The 16710-nt window shown below is 33.8% G+C and overlaps 1 protein-coding gene across 10 annotated transcripts in view; it reads right to left on the bottom strand.

Annotated features, from left to right (window-relative positions):
* CSNK1G1 (casein kinase 1 gamma 1) overlaps positions 1–16710 on the bottom strand; it is a 241641-nt gene that overhangs the window by 33553 nt on the left and 191378 nt on the right. For all 10 annotated transcript variants that reach the window (XM_074294846.1, XM_074294844.1, XM_074294849.1 and 7 more), the window contains one exon: positions 8699–8850. In XM_074294846.1, coding sequence (XP_074150947.1) covers positions 8699–8850 — 152 coding nt within the window. The remainder of the gene's footprint in view (positions 1–8698; positions 8851–16710) is intronic.

Genomic DNA, 16710 nt, shown 5'->3' with positions numbered 1-16710 from the left:
CACAATTTATTCAGCCAATCTCCAATTGATGAGCATCCACGTAGTTTCCAGTTTCTAGCCACTACAAAGAGGACTGTGACAAACATTCTTGCACACACAGGTCCCTTTCCTTTCTTTAAGATCTCTTTGGGATACAAACCCAGTAGCAACACTGCTGGGTCAAAGGGTATGCACAGTTTGAGAACTTTTTGAGCATAGTTCCAAATTGCTCTCCAGAATGGCTGGATGTATTCACAATTTCACCAACAATGTATCAGTGTCCCTGTTTTCCCACATGCCCTCCAACATTCTGCATTACCTTTCCCTGTCATTCTAGCCAATCTGACAGGTGTATAGTGGTACCTCAGAGTTGTCTTAATTTGCATTTCTCTGATTAATAATGATTTGGAGCATCTTTTCATATGACTAGAAATAGTTTCAATTTCTTTATCCAAGAATTGTCTGTTCATATCCTTTGACCATTTATCAATTGGAGATTGGCTTGATTTCTTATAAATTAGAGTCAATTCTCTATATATTTTGGGAATAAGGCCTTTATCTGAACCTTTAACTGTAAAAATGTTTTCCCAGTTTATTGTTTCCCTTCTAATCTTATCAGCATTAGTTTTGTTTGTACAAAAATTTTTCAATTTGATATAATCCAAGTTTTCTACTTTGTGATCAATAATGATCTCTAGTTCTTCTTTGGACATAAATTCATTCCTCTTCCACAGGTCTGAGAGGTAAACTATACTATGTTCCTCTAATTTATTTATAATCTCATTCTTTATTCCTAGGTCATAAACCCATTTTGACCTGACCTTGGTGTACGGTGTTAAGTGTGGGTCAACGCCTAGTTTCTGCCATATTAATTTCCAATTTTCCCAGCAATTTTTGTCAAACATTGACTTCTTATCCCAAAGACTGGGGTCCTGGGGTTTGTCAAATACTAGGTTATTAGAGTTATTGATTATTTTGTCCTTTGGACCTAATCTATTCCACTGATCAACTAGTCTATTTCTTAGCCAATACCAAATGGTTTTGGTAACTGCTGCTTTATAATATAATTTTAGATCTGGTACAGCTAGGCCAGCTTCATTTGATTTTTTTTTCCCATTAATTCCCTTGAAATTCTTGACCTTTTGTTTTTCCATATGAACTTTGTTGTTATTTTTTCTAGGTCATTAAAATAGTTTTTGGGAGTCTGATTGGTATAGCGCTAAATAAACAGATTAGTTTAGGTAGTATTGACATCTTTAATATTTTTCCAATTGGTTAGATCAGACTTAATTTGTGTGGAAAGTGTTTTGTAGTTTTGCTCATATAGTTTCTGATTTTCCCTTGGCAGATAGATTCCTAAATATTTTATACTATCGGTAGTTACTTTAAATGGAATTTCTCTCTGTAACTCTGTTAGTGACATATAAGAATGCTGATGATTTATATGGGTTTATTTTGTATCCTGCAACTTTGCTAAAGGTGTGGATTATTTCTAATAGCTTTTTAGTTGAATCTTTGGGGTTCTCTACTTATACCATCATATCATCAGCAAAGAGTGATAATTTGGTTTCCTCAATACCTATTCTAATTCCTTTAATCTCTTTCTCCACTCTTATTGCCAAAGCTAGCATTTCTAATACAATATTGAATAGTAATGGTGATAGTGGACAACATTGTTTCATCCCTGATCTTAATGGGGATGGTTACAATCTTTCCCCATTAAATATGATGCTTATTGATGGTTTTAAATAGATATTACTGATTATTTTAAGGAAAAGTCCATTTATTCCTATACTGTCAAGTGTTTTTAATAGAAATGGATGCTGGATTTTATCAAATGCTTTTTCTGCATCTATTGAGGTAATCATATGATTTTTGTTAATTTGATTATTAATATGGCCAATTATACTGATAGTTTTCCTAATATTGAACCAGCCCTGCATTCCTGGTATAAATCCTACTTGATCATGATGTATTATCCTGGGGATGATTTTCTGTAGTCTTTTTGTTAATATCTTATTTAAGATTTTAGCATCAATATACATTAAGGAGATTGGTCTATAGTTTTCTTTCTCCGTTTTCAACCTACCTGGTTTGGGTATTAGTACCATGTCTGTGTCATAAAAGGAATTTGGTAGTAACTCCTTCATTCCCTATTTTTTCAAATATTTGGAGTTAATTGTTCTTTGAGTGTTTGGTAGAATTCACCCGTGAATCCATCTGGTCCTGGAGATTTTTTCTTAAGGAGTTGATTAATAGCTTGCTCTATTTCTTTTTTCTGAAATGGGACTGTTTAAGCAATTTACGAGTTCCTCCTCTGTTAATCTGGAAAGCCTATATTTTTGGAGGTAGTCCTCCATTTCACTTAGGTTATCAAATTTATTGGCATAAAGTTGGGCAAAGTAACTCATTATTTCTCTAATTTCCTCCTCATTGGTGGACAGTTCCCCCTTTTCATTTTTAAGACTAACAATTTGATTTTCCTCTTTCCTTTTTCTAATCAGATTTACCAAAGATTTATCTATTTTATTGGTTTTTTCATAAAACCAACTCTTAGTTTTATTTATTACTTCAATAGTATTTTTACTTTCAATAGTATTAATTTCTTTTTAATTTTAGAATTTCAAGTTTAGTATTTGATTGGGGATTTTTAATTTGGTCTTTTTCTAGCTTTTTAAGTTGCAAGCCCAATTCACTGATCTTCTCGTTTTCTATTTTCTTCAAGTAAGCCTCCAAAGATATAAAATTTCCCCTTATTACCGCTTTAGCTGCATCCCACAAATTTTGGTATGATGTCTCATCATTGTCATTATTTTGAGTGAAATTATTAATTGTGTCTATAATTTGCTGTTTCACCCAATCATTCTTTAAGATGAGATTATTTAGTTTCCAATTACTTTTTGATCTATTTACCCCTAACCTTTTGTTGAATGTAGTTTTTATTGCATTGTGATCTGAAAAGAAAGCCTTTACTATTTCTGCCTTCCTGCATTTAATTTTGAGATCTTTATGGCCTAATATATGGTCAACTTTTGTACAGGTTCCATGAACTGCTGAAAAGGAAGTATACTCCAAAGATCTATCATACCTAATTTTCCTAATATTTGATTTGCCTCTCTAATTTCTTTCTTATTTGTTTTGTGGTTTGACTTATCTAATTCTGAGAGTGCAAGGTTGAAATCTCCCACTATTATAGTTTTGTTGTCTATTTCTTCTTGTAACTCTTTTAACTTTTCCTTTAGGAAGTTAGATGCTATACCACGTGGTGCATATATATTTAGTATTGGAATTGTTTCATTGTCTATGCTACCCTTTAGCAAGATATAGTTTCCTTCCTTATCTCTTTTGATTAGATCAATTTTTGCTTTTACTTGATCTGAGATAAGGATGGTTACCCCTGCTTTTTTGACTTTACTTGAAGCATAATAGATTCTGCTCCAGCCTTTTAGCTTTACTCTGTATGTATCTCTCTGGTTTAAATGTGTTTCCTGTAAACAACATATTGTAGGGTTCTGACTTTTGATCCAGTCTGCTATCTACCTCCGCTTAATGGGAGAGTTCATCCCATTCACATTTACAGTTAAAATTACTAATTCTGTATTTCCTACCATTATATTACCCCCTGGTTATGCTTTTGTCCCTTATCCCCCCTGAACCCCTTCCCCTGTATTAAACTTATGAGCTCCACTTGCCTCACGCAGTTCTCCCTCTTTAGTATCCCTATCTCCTCCCTTTAAATCCCTTTCCCTTTCTTGTTCCCTTTCCTTTTTGCTCTTTTCCTTTTCCCTTTTCCTCTCCCCCTTTTTAATGAGGTGAGAAAGAATTTTCTGTAAAACCAATATGTAATTATTTTCTCTTTGAGCCAATTCTGATGGGAGTAAGGTTCACACAAAGTTCCTCCCCCTTTCTAACTTCCCTCAGATATGATAGGTTTTCTTTGCTTCTTTGTGGGATGTGGTTTCCCTCTTTTTATTGCCCCTTTCCCCTTTTTCTGACAGTATTGCCTTTCCATTTTTACTCCCCCCCCCTTTTTTTGTTATATCCTTAAAATCAAATTATACATGTAGTCTTAATGTATATCCACAACAGAAATACAGTTCTCAAGAGTTCCTTTTACCTTTTTCTGTTCTCTTGAGTCCTATGATTGGAGATCAATTTTTTTGTTTAGATCTGGTTTTTTCCTTGGAAACATATGGAATTCATCAGTTTCATTAAATGTCCATCTTCTTCCATGGAAGAAAATGCTCAACTTAGCTGAGTAGTTTATTTTGGGCTGCATTCCAAATTCTTTTGCCTTTCAGAATATCAGATTCCAGGCCCTTCCATCCTTTAATGTAGAGGCAGCCAGATCTTGAGTGACTCTTATTGTGGCACCTTGATATTTGAATTGTTTTTTCCTGGCTGATTGCAATATTTTTTCCTTAGTCTGATAATTCTGAAATTTGGCCACAATGTTCCATGGAGTTTTTTTTTTTTTTTTTTTTTTTTTTTTTTTTTTTTTTTTTAGGGTCTTTTTCAGAAGATGTTCGATGAATTCTTTCAATGCCTATTTTACCTTCTGGTTCTATTACCTCTGGGCAGTTCTCTTTGATGATTTCCTGTAAAATAGTATCTAGGTTCTTTTTTTCATCATAATTTTCAAGAAGTCCAATAATCCTCAAATTGTCTCTCCTAGATCTATTTTCCAGGTCTGTCGTTTTGGCAAGTAGATAGCTGACATTTTTCTCCAGATTTTCATTTTTTTGGTTTTGCTTGACTGATTCTTGGTGTCTCAATGAATCATTCATTTCTATTTGTTCAGTTCTGATTTTTAATGAATCATTTCTTCATTAGCTTTTAAAACTTCTTTTTGTATGTGTCCAATTAAGTTTCAAATGAGTTGTTTTGCTCTATGGAATTTTTTTCCATTTCACTAACTTTGTTTTTTAGTGAGTTATTTTCTTTTTCCAATTCACAAATCCTACATTCTTGGGAATTTTTTATCTTTTCCAATTCATAGATCCTACTTTCCTGTGATTTACCTTTTCCAATTCCCTAATTCTATTTCCCTGCACTTCCTATGAATTCTTTAACTTTTCCAATTCACATTTCAGGAAGTTGTTTACCTTTTCTAATTCACATTTCAGGACACTGTTATTCTCTAGCATAGCTTCTCTTTCCTTTCCCCATTTTTCTTCCAATTCTCTCTTCAGATTTTTAAGTTTCTTCTAGGAGAGCATTATTTGGGGTATTGTCTGCTATTAGTCTCTTCAGGGTTGGAAACCCTCTCTTTTTCTGCATAGAAGCTGTCAATCATTTTCTTCATTTTTTTTTTTAATACTCTTTTTTTTTTTTTTTTTTCCCTGAGGCTGGGGTTAAGTGACTTGCCCAGGGTCACACAGCTAGGAATCGTTAAATGTCTGAGAGCAAATTTGAACTCAAGTCCTCCTGAATTCAGGGCTGGTGCTCTATCCACTGCGCCACCTAGCTGCCCCCTTACTCATTTTTTTTTAAAGCCTTCAGTGCAAGGAGGTTATCAGCTTCCTCAGCAGAGCAAGGATGGGTGTATGAACAGTATCTGTCCTCTCAATAGGCTGCAAGGAACGGCCGAGCTGAGGGAGGGCTCTGGGATGAGCTCCACGGGGAAGTGAGTATGTCTGGTATCACAGGCTGGGCTGTGTAAGTGCCCTGCGAGGAGCCCCACTGTGAGGAGCCCCACTGTGAGGATTAGTGTCCACCTTGGGATTAGAGGTTAAGGAGCAAAGGTATCACTGCCCCCCCACAAATGTCTACTTTGAGTATTTGCAATCGTCCTGTCTCTCACCGCACTGGAAGTGACTCTGCCTGGGGAGCGCAGTCAAGCTGGAGAAATTCCACTATCCCCAGCCGAGCCCCTCACTGTGCAGATGAGAGGCTGCCCCGGGCTGTACCCTTGCTGTGTGTGACTGCAACCCAACAAGAGCCCCTTGCTGTAGAATGCTGCAAAGAGCTATGTTATGGTCTGAGCTGAGTCATTTCCGGTCCTGGGTGAGTGTATCCAGATCCTCTTGGGATTTGGCAGGACACCACCCTCTTTTTTTTTTTTTTAAATATTCGTTTTTCCAAATTATCCCGTCCCTCCCTCCACTCCCCCCCCCCCATGACAGGTAATCCCATACATTTTACATGTGTTACAATATAACCTAGATACAATATATGTGTGTAAATACCATTTTCTTGTTGCACATTAATTATTAGCTTCCTAAGGTATAAGTAACCTGGGTAGATAGACAGTAGTGCTAACAATTTACATTCACTTCCCAGTGTTCCTTCTCTGGGTGTAGTTATTTCTGTCCATCATTGATCAACTGGAAGTGAGTTGGATCTTCTTTATGTTGAAGATATCCACTTCCATCAGAATACATCCTCATACAGTATTGTTGTTGAAGTATATAGTGATCTTCTGGTTCTGCTCATTTCACTCAGCAACAGTTGATGTAAGTCTCTCCAAGTCTCTCTGTATTCCTCCTGCTGGTCATTTCTTACAGAGCAATAATATTCCATAACCTTCATATACCACAATTTACCCAAGCATTCTCCAATTGATGGACATCCATTCAACTTCCAGTTTCTAGCTACAACAAAAAGAGTTGCCACAAACATTTTGGCACATACAGGTCCCTTTCCGTTCTTTAGTATTTCTTTGGGATATAATCCTAATAACAGCAATGCTGGGTCAAAGGGTATGCACAGTTTGATAACTTTTTGGGCATAGTTCCAAATTGCTCTCCAGAATGGCTGGATTCTTTCACAACTCCACCAACAATGTATCAGTGTCGCAGTTTTCCCACATCCCCTCCAACATTCATCATTATTTGTTCCTGTCATCTTAGCCAATCTGACAGGTGTGTAGTGGTATCTCAGAGTTGTCTTAATTTGCATTTCTCTGATCAGTAGTGATTTGGAACACTCTTTCATATGAGTGGAAATAGTTTCAATTTCATCATCTGAGAATTGTCTGTTCATATCCCTTGACCATTTATCAATTGGAGAATGGTTTGGTTTCCTATAAATCAGGGTCAGTTCTCTATATATTTTGGAAATGAGACCTTTGTCAGAACCTTTACTTTTAAAAATATTTTCCCAATTTGTTACTTCCCTTCTAATCTTGTTTGCATTAGTATTATTTGTACAGAAACTTTTTAGTTTGATGTAATCACAATCTTCTATTTTGTGATCAATAATGATCTCTAGTTCTCCTCTGGTCATAAATTCCTTCCTCCTCCACAGGTCTGAGAGGTAGACTATTCTCTGTTCCTCTAATCTATTTATGATCTCATTCTTTATGCCTAAATCATGGACCCCTTTTGATCTTATCTTGGTATATGGTGTTAAGTGAGGACACTACCCTCTTTATCACACATATTTACTGTTGGCAACAGTATTATTCCACATTGTTTCCAAGACTATAAAAAATGCAAAATAATTCTCTCTCAAAACGACCAGAAATCCTTTAGTGACTACTGCCACATAATAACCTGCAGTCCAGAAATTAGAGTGGAAAGCTATATGCTATTTACCACTAATAGTAACTGCATGATTCAAAACATATATACCAGAAAAAATAAAGCACAAGATTTGTCATTTAAAAGATAAAAGCGTAAAACTCAATCTTTTCCCATTTTCTATTTGTTTTTAAAAAAGTAAAGATTTTATAATGCTAAAATAAATATAATGGAGAAATGGTGAATCATTAAATTATCACTTTTTTTTGTATTTGTAAAATGGAAAAAACAAAAATGTGTACCACTTTCTTCACAAAACTGTTGTGAGTGAAGTGTTTTGTAAAAGCACAAGGTGACATATAAGTTATTAGTCATGTTAACATTATTTTTGTAAAAAAATGTTTTACATTTTCGGAGGCTTTTCTCATCATTTATGGAAGTTATAGGATTTTTAAATATCTAAATTTGAAACTGGAAAGACAGGGCAGATTTTTATACACTATATAAGTCTTGCCCATTACATATAACTATTTGTCAATAAATAATCATATATCTACAGCTTTCTCATTATGGACTAACACTCTTCTCATGGTAATTATTCATGTGATACTGAAATTGATTTCATTTTCTAAATTTTTATTCTCACGAACTGAATAACCAGCCTCTATAACTATGGCAGTTTCTGCTGTGAAAAGAGACAAGAATAGATTTTTTTTCATCATGGTATAATTTCCCTCATGCTGGTTCAGACCCTGCAACAGCTGCTTATTAGTGCACTGTATCTTATGTCTTTTCATGAAGCCAACGAAATAAAAAATTTAATACCATATGTTAAAAATCTACAAGTGAGTCATTAAGTAAATCGATTTTATCTGAATGATTTCGAGAATAATCTCTCTGTCACTAAATGATTTGCTTCACCTTGAAGGATGGGATATTGTCCAAGGTGCAAATTGTTTTTATATATCAGAATATTTCCAATTTTTGGTTGGGAAATGTAAGCCTAATGTTACTTTTCTTTGTTTAAATCTGATGTCCCTGAAAACTTCCTAGAATGGTATAAAAAGTATGAAAATTCAAATGCTGCTCAATGAATCATTGCTAGTTAAAGCACAGTACGGAAATGTTTTTATATACAATGCATACACACACGTACACATACACACACACACACACACACACACACACACACACACACACACACACACACACATGCTTATATTTGGAAGCAAATTCTGTTACCAGACTTTACTTACCAACTGGATGGCTATCATTAACACAGTCTTCAAAGTAAACGTTCGGTCACAGAGGTCAAATAAGTCCTCCAAGCTAGGGCCCAGAAGCTCCAGTACCATGGCATTGTATTTCCCACATGGCCCAAAATAATACACCTGGGGTAGCCCTTCAGCTGAAATGGGAGGAAAGGAAAAAAAGGGAGAAGAGAGAATTAAAAAACAATTAAAAAATCAAGACACATGGCAACATTGGTATGAATTCAATGGGGATGACCTTATAGTTTTTAAGATGAGAGTTATTTTCATTTTCTTCCATAATTCTTAGTAGAGAAGTTAACCAATAAACACAAGTTTCAATGCAAACTAACTAGAGTAGGGACTGGGATATAAGAATGGTTATTTAATACCCAAATACCAATCACATTCCGTCTCCTATACAGAATAGAAAAATATCCATGATCCATTATCAGTTCATTCTATTCTTCCCAAAGATGCTTAAAAGTACAGTATTTTAAAAATGTCAAACGATGGCTGAGTGACCTTAAGATCAAGCTAAACAGATCATGTTGCATAAGCTGATTTCCTTAATTCTCTCCAAGCCTGCTGGTAAAGCAACATTTTGGAGTTTGCCTTTGTTATTCCACAAAGAGCTCAAACTAAACTCTCTAGTGAAGAGGTCACAGAGAATGCTACCCTGGCCATATGCCAATACAACAGGAACTCTTTTAGTACAGCAGTTGGTATTTCCTGTTTTCTTATTATCTGCTGGAGACAAATCAACAGATACTTACTTAGTGTTTGATTTCTGTTAAGTAGCTGTGAAAGGCAAAAAGCTGGATTTTCACCAGATTCACAATCCACAACTACAAGATACTAATTTCTACTTTTCTACTTAAAGATAGAAATTTCCTCCACAGTGTCTATATAAAACAACAGAATAATTTCAAATTACATGGCCTCCAATTACTCAAATTGGAGGAAAATCAGTGCTCATGAGTTGGCTATACCAATACAATAAAAATGACAATACCACCAAAGCTAATTTATACTTTTATTGCTATGTCAATCAAATTACCAAAGGGAAATTATGAAAAGATATAGGAATGAAATGAAAATAGCACTTCTAGATCCCAAACTACAATATAAAGCAGCAATCATTAAAACAAATTTAGCACTGCTTAAAAAGAACAGAGAAAAATTAATAGAAAGCAGTGGATAAGAATCAGAAACAATGTGATTCAATAAAGTGTTTAAAAAGTTGGAAAATATAAATTATTCTTAAAAGAAGTCCCTATTTGATTAAAGAAGAGAGAAAAGTCAACAGTATCAAATGCAAAGAGATCGAGTATTATATGGACTGACAAATAGCCACCAGATTGGATAATTGGGCAGAGATCCTTGGTAACTTTGAAGAAAATAATTTTAGTTCAATGAAAAGTTAAAGATAATGAAGGAGAAACTGGGAAACTAAAAAGATGGTGGTAACTTCCACATAAGTAAGGAATTTTGAAAGAGGCATTTGGTTTTGGGGAAAGATAATGGCACCTGACAATCTAGATATCTATCCAATGTCTGCTCATCCTGTGCTCCTCATTCTCACTGAAAATGAATAAATGAAAAAAGATTTAAATACCTATTATGTGCAGCACAAGTGAAAAAGCAAGGCAGCTTCTGTTTCCAAGGAGCATAGGTTCCAATGAAGTAAACAATACATACAGGACACTTCAGCTATAAGTCTGATAGTCCTGAGGGTGAAAGTCACAATGTAGATGCCACATCTTCTTAAATGTCCCATTAATAAAAAAAACCCAACATATTGGTTTCTGATGGGATAAATGGTCTTACATAAAAAGATATGAAAAAGCTTTAACAGTGGAAGAAAATTGGAGGGTGGCAGACAACATTTATTATTCTCATTGGAATTGGCTCAAAGAGAGAATAATATACATATTCAAGTATAAAAATCAAGTATTATGGGAAAAATCAAGTAGATAAGAGAAGGGCAGGAAAAAAAATCTAAAAGAAGGGAAGGCACATTGGGAGAGCTGTGGTCCAATATGAAATAATTTTGAAGAGTGACAAGATGAAAGGAGAAAGATAAATGGGGGAATAAGATGGCAGGAAATACATGGTAATCTCTAATGTGAAAAAAATTCCAGATAATTTCCTCTGATATAGGCTTCATTTCTCAAACATATAGAAAATGGAGTTAAATTTATAAGAATACAAAACATTCCTGAATTCACAAATGTTCATAAGATATGAACAGGTAGAAATCAAAGTCATATGAAAAAAAAAAAACTGCTCTAAGTTACTTGATTAGAGAAATGCAAAATAAAGCAAACCTGAGTTATACTTATCTCACACCTATCAGCTAATTTGGTGAATGTGATAGACAAGGAAAATGACAAATGTTGAATGGGATGTGGGAAATTTAGAATGCTAACACATTGGTCCAACCATTCTTGAGAATAGTTTGGAACTATACTCAAAGACCTCTGAAACCATGAATACCCTTTGACCTCGCAATACTACTACTGGATCTATATCCCAAAGAGATTCTTTTTTTGGTGAAACAATTAGGACTAAATGACTTGCCCAGAGTCACATAGCTAATAACTGTCAAGTGTCTGAGATCATATTTGAACTCAGGTCCTCCTGTCTCCAGGGCCAGTGCTCTATCTACTGTCATTTAGGTGTCCTATCCCAAAGAGATTAAAAAAAAAAAAAAAAAGTGGAGGCGGGGGGAGGAACTATAACTACAAAAATATTGCTAGAAGTTCTTTTTGTGGTAGCAAAGGATTGAAAATTGAGGGGATCAATAAAGAATGGCTGAAGAAGGTGTGACCTGTGATTATAATACTATTCTGCTACATGAAATGATACTCTTAGAAAAATTTACAAAGACTTACATGAATTGATGCAAAGTAAAATGAGCAAAACCAGAATAATTGTGTACATATACAGAAAGACAAATATGGTACAATGATCAATTGTGAATGACTTTCCTATTCTCAGCAAACATTGAAATTTCATGGGACTTATGATAAAAAGTGCCATACACTTTCAGGGAAAGAACTGATGAACTCTCAATGCAGGTTGAAGGATACTTTTTAAACTTTATTTTTCTTGTTTTGTTTTGTTTTTCTTTCCCTTTTGTCTATTCCCTCCCTGCCCCAGATGACTAATATGGAACAATTGCATGATTACACATGTACTAGCTATATCAAATTATTTACCCTCTCAATGTGGGGGGGTACAAGAAAATTTGGAATTCAAAACAAAAAAAATTTTTTTTTTTCAAAACAAAAAATTAAAAATTATTTTTACATTTTACTGGAAAAATATATTAAAAAGAAGAAAACAATATACTGTTAGTGTATCCTTATTGTATTAAAATGAGCAATTAGGTGGTACAGTGGATAGAGTGCTGGACTTGGAATTAGGAAGACTCATCTTCTTAAGTTCAAATCTGGTTTCAAATACTTATTAGCTGTGTGACTTAGGGCAAGTCACAAACTTATTTTCCTCAATTTCCTCATCTATAAAATGAGCTGGAGAAGGAAATAGCAAGCCACTCCGGTACCTTTGACAAGAACTGGGGTTACAAAGAGTTAGATATGTTAATTGAATATTATGATGATTGAATAATTTACTTTCTTGTTTTGATCTGATTTTCTTGTGCAGCAAAAGAGTTGTATAAATATGTTATTCTATACATTTATATATATTTGACATATATTACATATATTATATGTATATTTTAATGTTTAACATAAACTAGATTGCTTATCAGCTAGGGGTGGGGGTGAGGGGAAGGAGGGGAAAATCTGAAACACAAGGCTATGCAAGAGTCAATGTTGTCAAATTATCTGTTCATATGTTTTAAAAATAAAAAGCTTTAAAAATTTAAAAAAATGACTGAATAACAAAAATAAAATATGACTTTTACTATTTGTTTGGGGTAAAAGATTTTTTCAGAGTTGGACAGCAAGACTGACAATCTTATTCAAGGTATAAATGCAAAGTGCCAAATTGTCTGAAGTTTCCTGGTTATCACATGAAACATTGATTCTCATAACTATAGACCTAGATTATCAGCACTACCTTAACAGACAAAGTCTTTAAGGTCCATTCTATATTTGGCTTGATTATGCAAAATAGCTCATAATGGCAGAGAATAATACAGATACTCTATCTACTAAAAAGGCTTGCTATTACATTCAATCAGAGTACTAAACAGTGATGTTCTCGAGCTATCTGGTTCACATTTAAACCAATAATCTTTCAAGGAAAAATTCCATATTATTTTCCATTTATTTTCATCTTGTAGGCAGTATTTAAAAGGTTTCATCAATATTACAAAGTAGAAGCCCCTAGAACACAGATGCTGGGGGGCAGAGGTCAGTATACTAAATGCTTAAAAAAAAAGTTCTTCCTGCATGTAATTGTGATTTTGAGAGGAGGAAATTGTCAGCCTTATAATAAATCAGAATTCTTGTAATACATTATCCAACCAAGGAAATTTTCTGGTAGTATATTAATGATTCTTAACTGGATCTACTGAATAAAGTTCTAGATATATACCAAAAAATATACACTAAATTTCTCTCAATTCAAAAAAACAATGCACTATAATTCCAATAATCCCTCCCCCCACCCCCGCTGGGGTTAAGTGACTTGCCCAGGGTCACACAGCTAGGAAGTGTTAAGTGTCTGAAATCAGATTTGAACTCAGGTCCTCCTGAATTCAAGGCTGGTGATCTATCCACTGCACCCCCTACCTGCCCCCTAATAATTTTTGTTTTAATGAGAATTTAAAGTTGCCAACATATTTCCTATATCTATTGGCCAAATGTACAGTGGAATGCTATATACCTGATATATTCTTTTCCTAAAGTTCTCTTTCTGAATGTTCTAAAATAGATTTTTCATCTGTAATTAACACAGTTCTTTAAGCTTTGCCAAACTGTGGGCTCACATACATCTCAAATTCTGCACAATGGCAAGAGAGTCACACAATTCTACTGCTAATTTTTAGTCTGATACAAATGAAACTAAAGTTAAACACATTAAAATAAGGATAATGGGTTCTTTATCATCTAGGTTTTTTTAAGAGACTTCATAATACATTATGAAAATGTAACTGCTTTTAGCAGAGATATTATTAAATGTACACTAAGCTGAGAACTGAAATAGAACCAGGTACCCTTGAAGTATTTAGCAATTTGATCATAATACTGCCTAATAATTAGCCTGCTTTCATTCTTTGAGAAAGAAGAATAACCTGAGTTAAAAGAAGAAAAATCAAATATAACTGCTTACATTAATAACTGAATTTCAAAAATAGTTCTATGTTGATGACTATCTTTCAAATACCAGTCTTAGAGAATATGACTCGTTTAACAATGAATTCTTCACTAAAGAGGACAATATAGATCTCATTCCTCTCTTAATATTTATCAAAAAATTAATAGTTTGATTAAATTTTAATAGAGAGCTTTATGCATTTCTACTATTGTTGTCGGTACTGCTTACTTCTACTACTAACAACTCTGAAAAGTTATTTTACACAAAATGAGAGGATGATCAAGGAAATGATGAATTAAAGTAATGTTTTCAAAGAAATCCCTATAAATAATTAATAAGGAAGAAATACAAACAGACAAGCCTAATGGCTCCCTATAGAGCAGAAGGGAATAAAAACAAACTTAACAGCTAAAGAGCATTAAGACTCAGAGATAGGAAGTATAAAAAAACTAAATAATAATATTACTATTAATAGTAGTAATATATGACACCATACCTATGTAGGAAAAACAAAATAAAACATGGAAAAGCAGACTATTTTTCAATTTTACAATTTTCAAGAAAAGAAAATGCTCTTTTTAATAATATGAGCAATCTCAGCATTCTGCTCAAGTTATTATAGTTCATTTCACATATATCATCCAAATATTTTTATTTATTTATTTTTGCTGAGGCAATTGGGGTTAAGTGACTTTCCCAGGGTCACATAGCCAGGAAGTATTAAGTGTCTGAGACCAGATTTGATCTCAGGTCCTCCTGACTTCAGGGCTGGTGCTCTATTTACTGCACCACTTACCTATCCCTATTATCCAAATCTTAAAACTAGTTTGAGGCTTTGTCCAAAAAGCATCATATGAGATGTGGGAAAATGAATATCCTTGAAATATTATGTTAATTAATAAAATTAAAAATAGAAACTGAGAAAGCATGTTACCTATCACTGGACCCTCTGGAGGTAAAATACTCGGTATAGTATGAAATGAAATTTTGTGGATGTTGCTAATGTAGAACTTTTTTTGGATTATGTACATTTGTTAAAAGGATTTTATTTTTGTCCAAATCACTTCCCCTTAATTAGGCAGAGGTAGAAAGGAGAGGGAAAAATTTTAACTTGGATCAAAAAAAAAATTAACTTTGATAGGGGAAAAAAAAGACAAAAACTATCCTTGATAGAATACAGTATATAAGAGATCTCCAGATATAAGCTAAGCTGCTACAAATAAGCCATTTAAAGATAATTTTTAAAGTTGACACCCCCATCTTTAAAAGGGAAAAAAACATAATTAAAAGTGGCATGGCATTTTCTGATACAGACCACTAGCCTATGGACTTTGTTATTATTTGTTAGTTTTGAAACTTCTAAGGTTTTATAGTATGGAGGTGAATAATTCGAATGCACATGCCACCAAAGTCCCAACAAAAGTTATACAAACTTATGACAGAGGCACAGATTTGAATGAAATTTTTCAAATTTTAAAACAAAATAGTCATAAAACAAAGAAAAAGAGAGAAGCTAATAAGGTGTAGCAAAGAACAAGGTGATGAAAGAAATTGCTATTAATTTAGAACAGCATTTATTTTTCTGCTTCCCTTTTGTTTATTCTTCCTTTTTCAAAGTTTTATAAAGCTACTTCAAATTGTCTAATTTCATGATTTACTACTATATTATCAAATATAAAGACTTTTATTTCTTGTCATTCTTTCCTACAGCTTCTATTGCTTTAACCAAGTGTCTAGAAGCTTGGGCTACTACATTTAAGAGCACAAAAATTTCATCATTCTGAATGGCAGCATGGCATTATATGCGTAGTGACTTCTGGTCAAGAATTAGGTTTCAAAGCCTAGCTCTGACAGTTCCTAAACATATGACTCTGGACGAGAAACTGAACTTCTCTGGGCCTCTGTCTTCACCTTCATATGAGGAGGGAATGAGGCCTTACAAGTTCCTTCTAATTCTAACTTGATCCAATATCAGTAGAGTTCAAACTCTGGTAGGCTGCACTAAACTGTAAAGGTTTCAGTTATGGATACAGGGGCATCTTAATTTGTGTGTACTCTTCATGTACCAGCTGGTCACCAGATGGACTGGAAGACAATGAACTTTTGATCACAGGAGCTCTCAAAGGCCATCTAAAGGGGTTGTGATTTGCATTTTTGTGGAATATCCAAATCAATAAGATATAAAGTATGGGAAAAATCTTTGAAGGAAAACAGCAAAATTAATACTATAAATTTCAAAGGATGGAGAATTAAAAATACAACCAAGTTAGAAAAGTTTGAATTTTAATTGCCTAGTTCTTACCTGAATCTTTTGGGAAGAAGTAATGTAGAAAATCCCTGTTACAGAACCATAATATAAAGCCTTTACGAATCCAGAATGACATAACCTCTCTACTCTTGTGCTTTGTAAAGTTTCTATATTATTTCATGATGGTTAAGTAATCATGTATATGGCAGAGTTGCTTCATTATTTTATAAAGAGATCTTTACATAGAGATATATGTCTCCTTATTGAAGCAGCCCTGCATATCCATATTTCTCATTTTGTATTCAAACACAGAGAAGATTCACAAATAAATTCATGTATACTCTCCTCCACTACCCTAACCCAAAGAAGTAGAAAAACCTTAAAATAAAAAAAAATCAAATCTTTATTTTAGCAATGTAGTAATTATGAAAGTATAGCAGTTCTATCTATGCTTCTCTTGGATTCACTATTTCTT

This window comes from Sminthopsis crassicaudata, chromosome 2, assembly GCF_048593235.1.
Source record: "Sminthopsis crassicaudata isolate SCR6 chromosome 2, ASM4859323v1, whole genome shotgun sequence".
NCBI lineage: Eukaryota > Metazoa > Chordata > Mammalia > Dasyuromorphia > Dasyuridae > Sminthopsis > Sminthopsis crassicaudata.
Note: the sequence above shows the minus strand (reverse complement) of the source record. Positions and strands in the feature narration are given on the sequence as shown.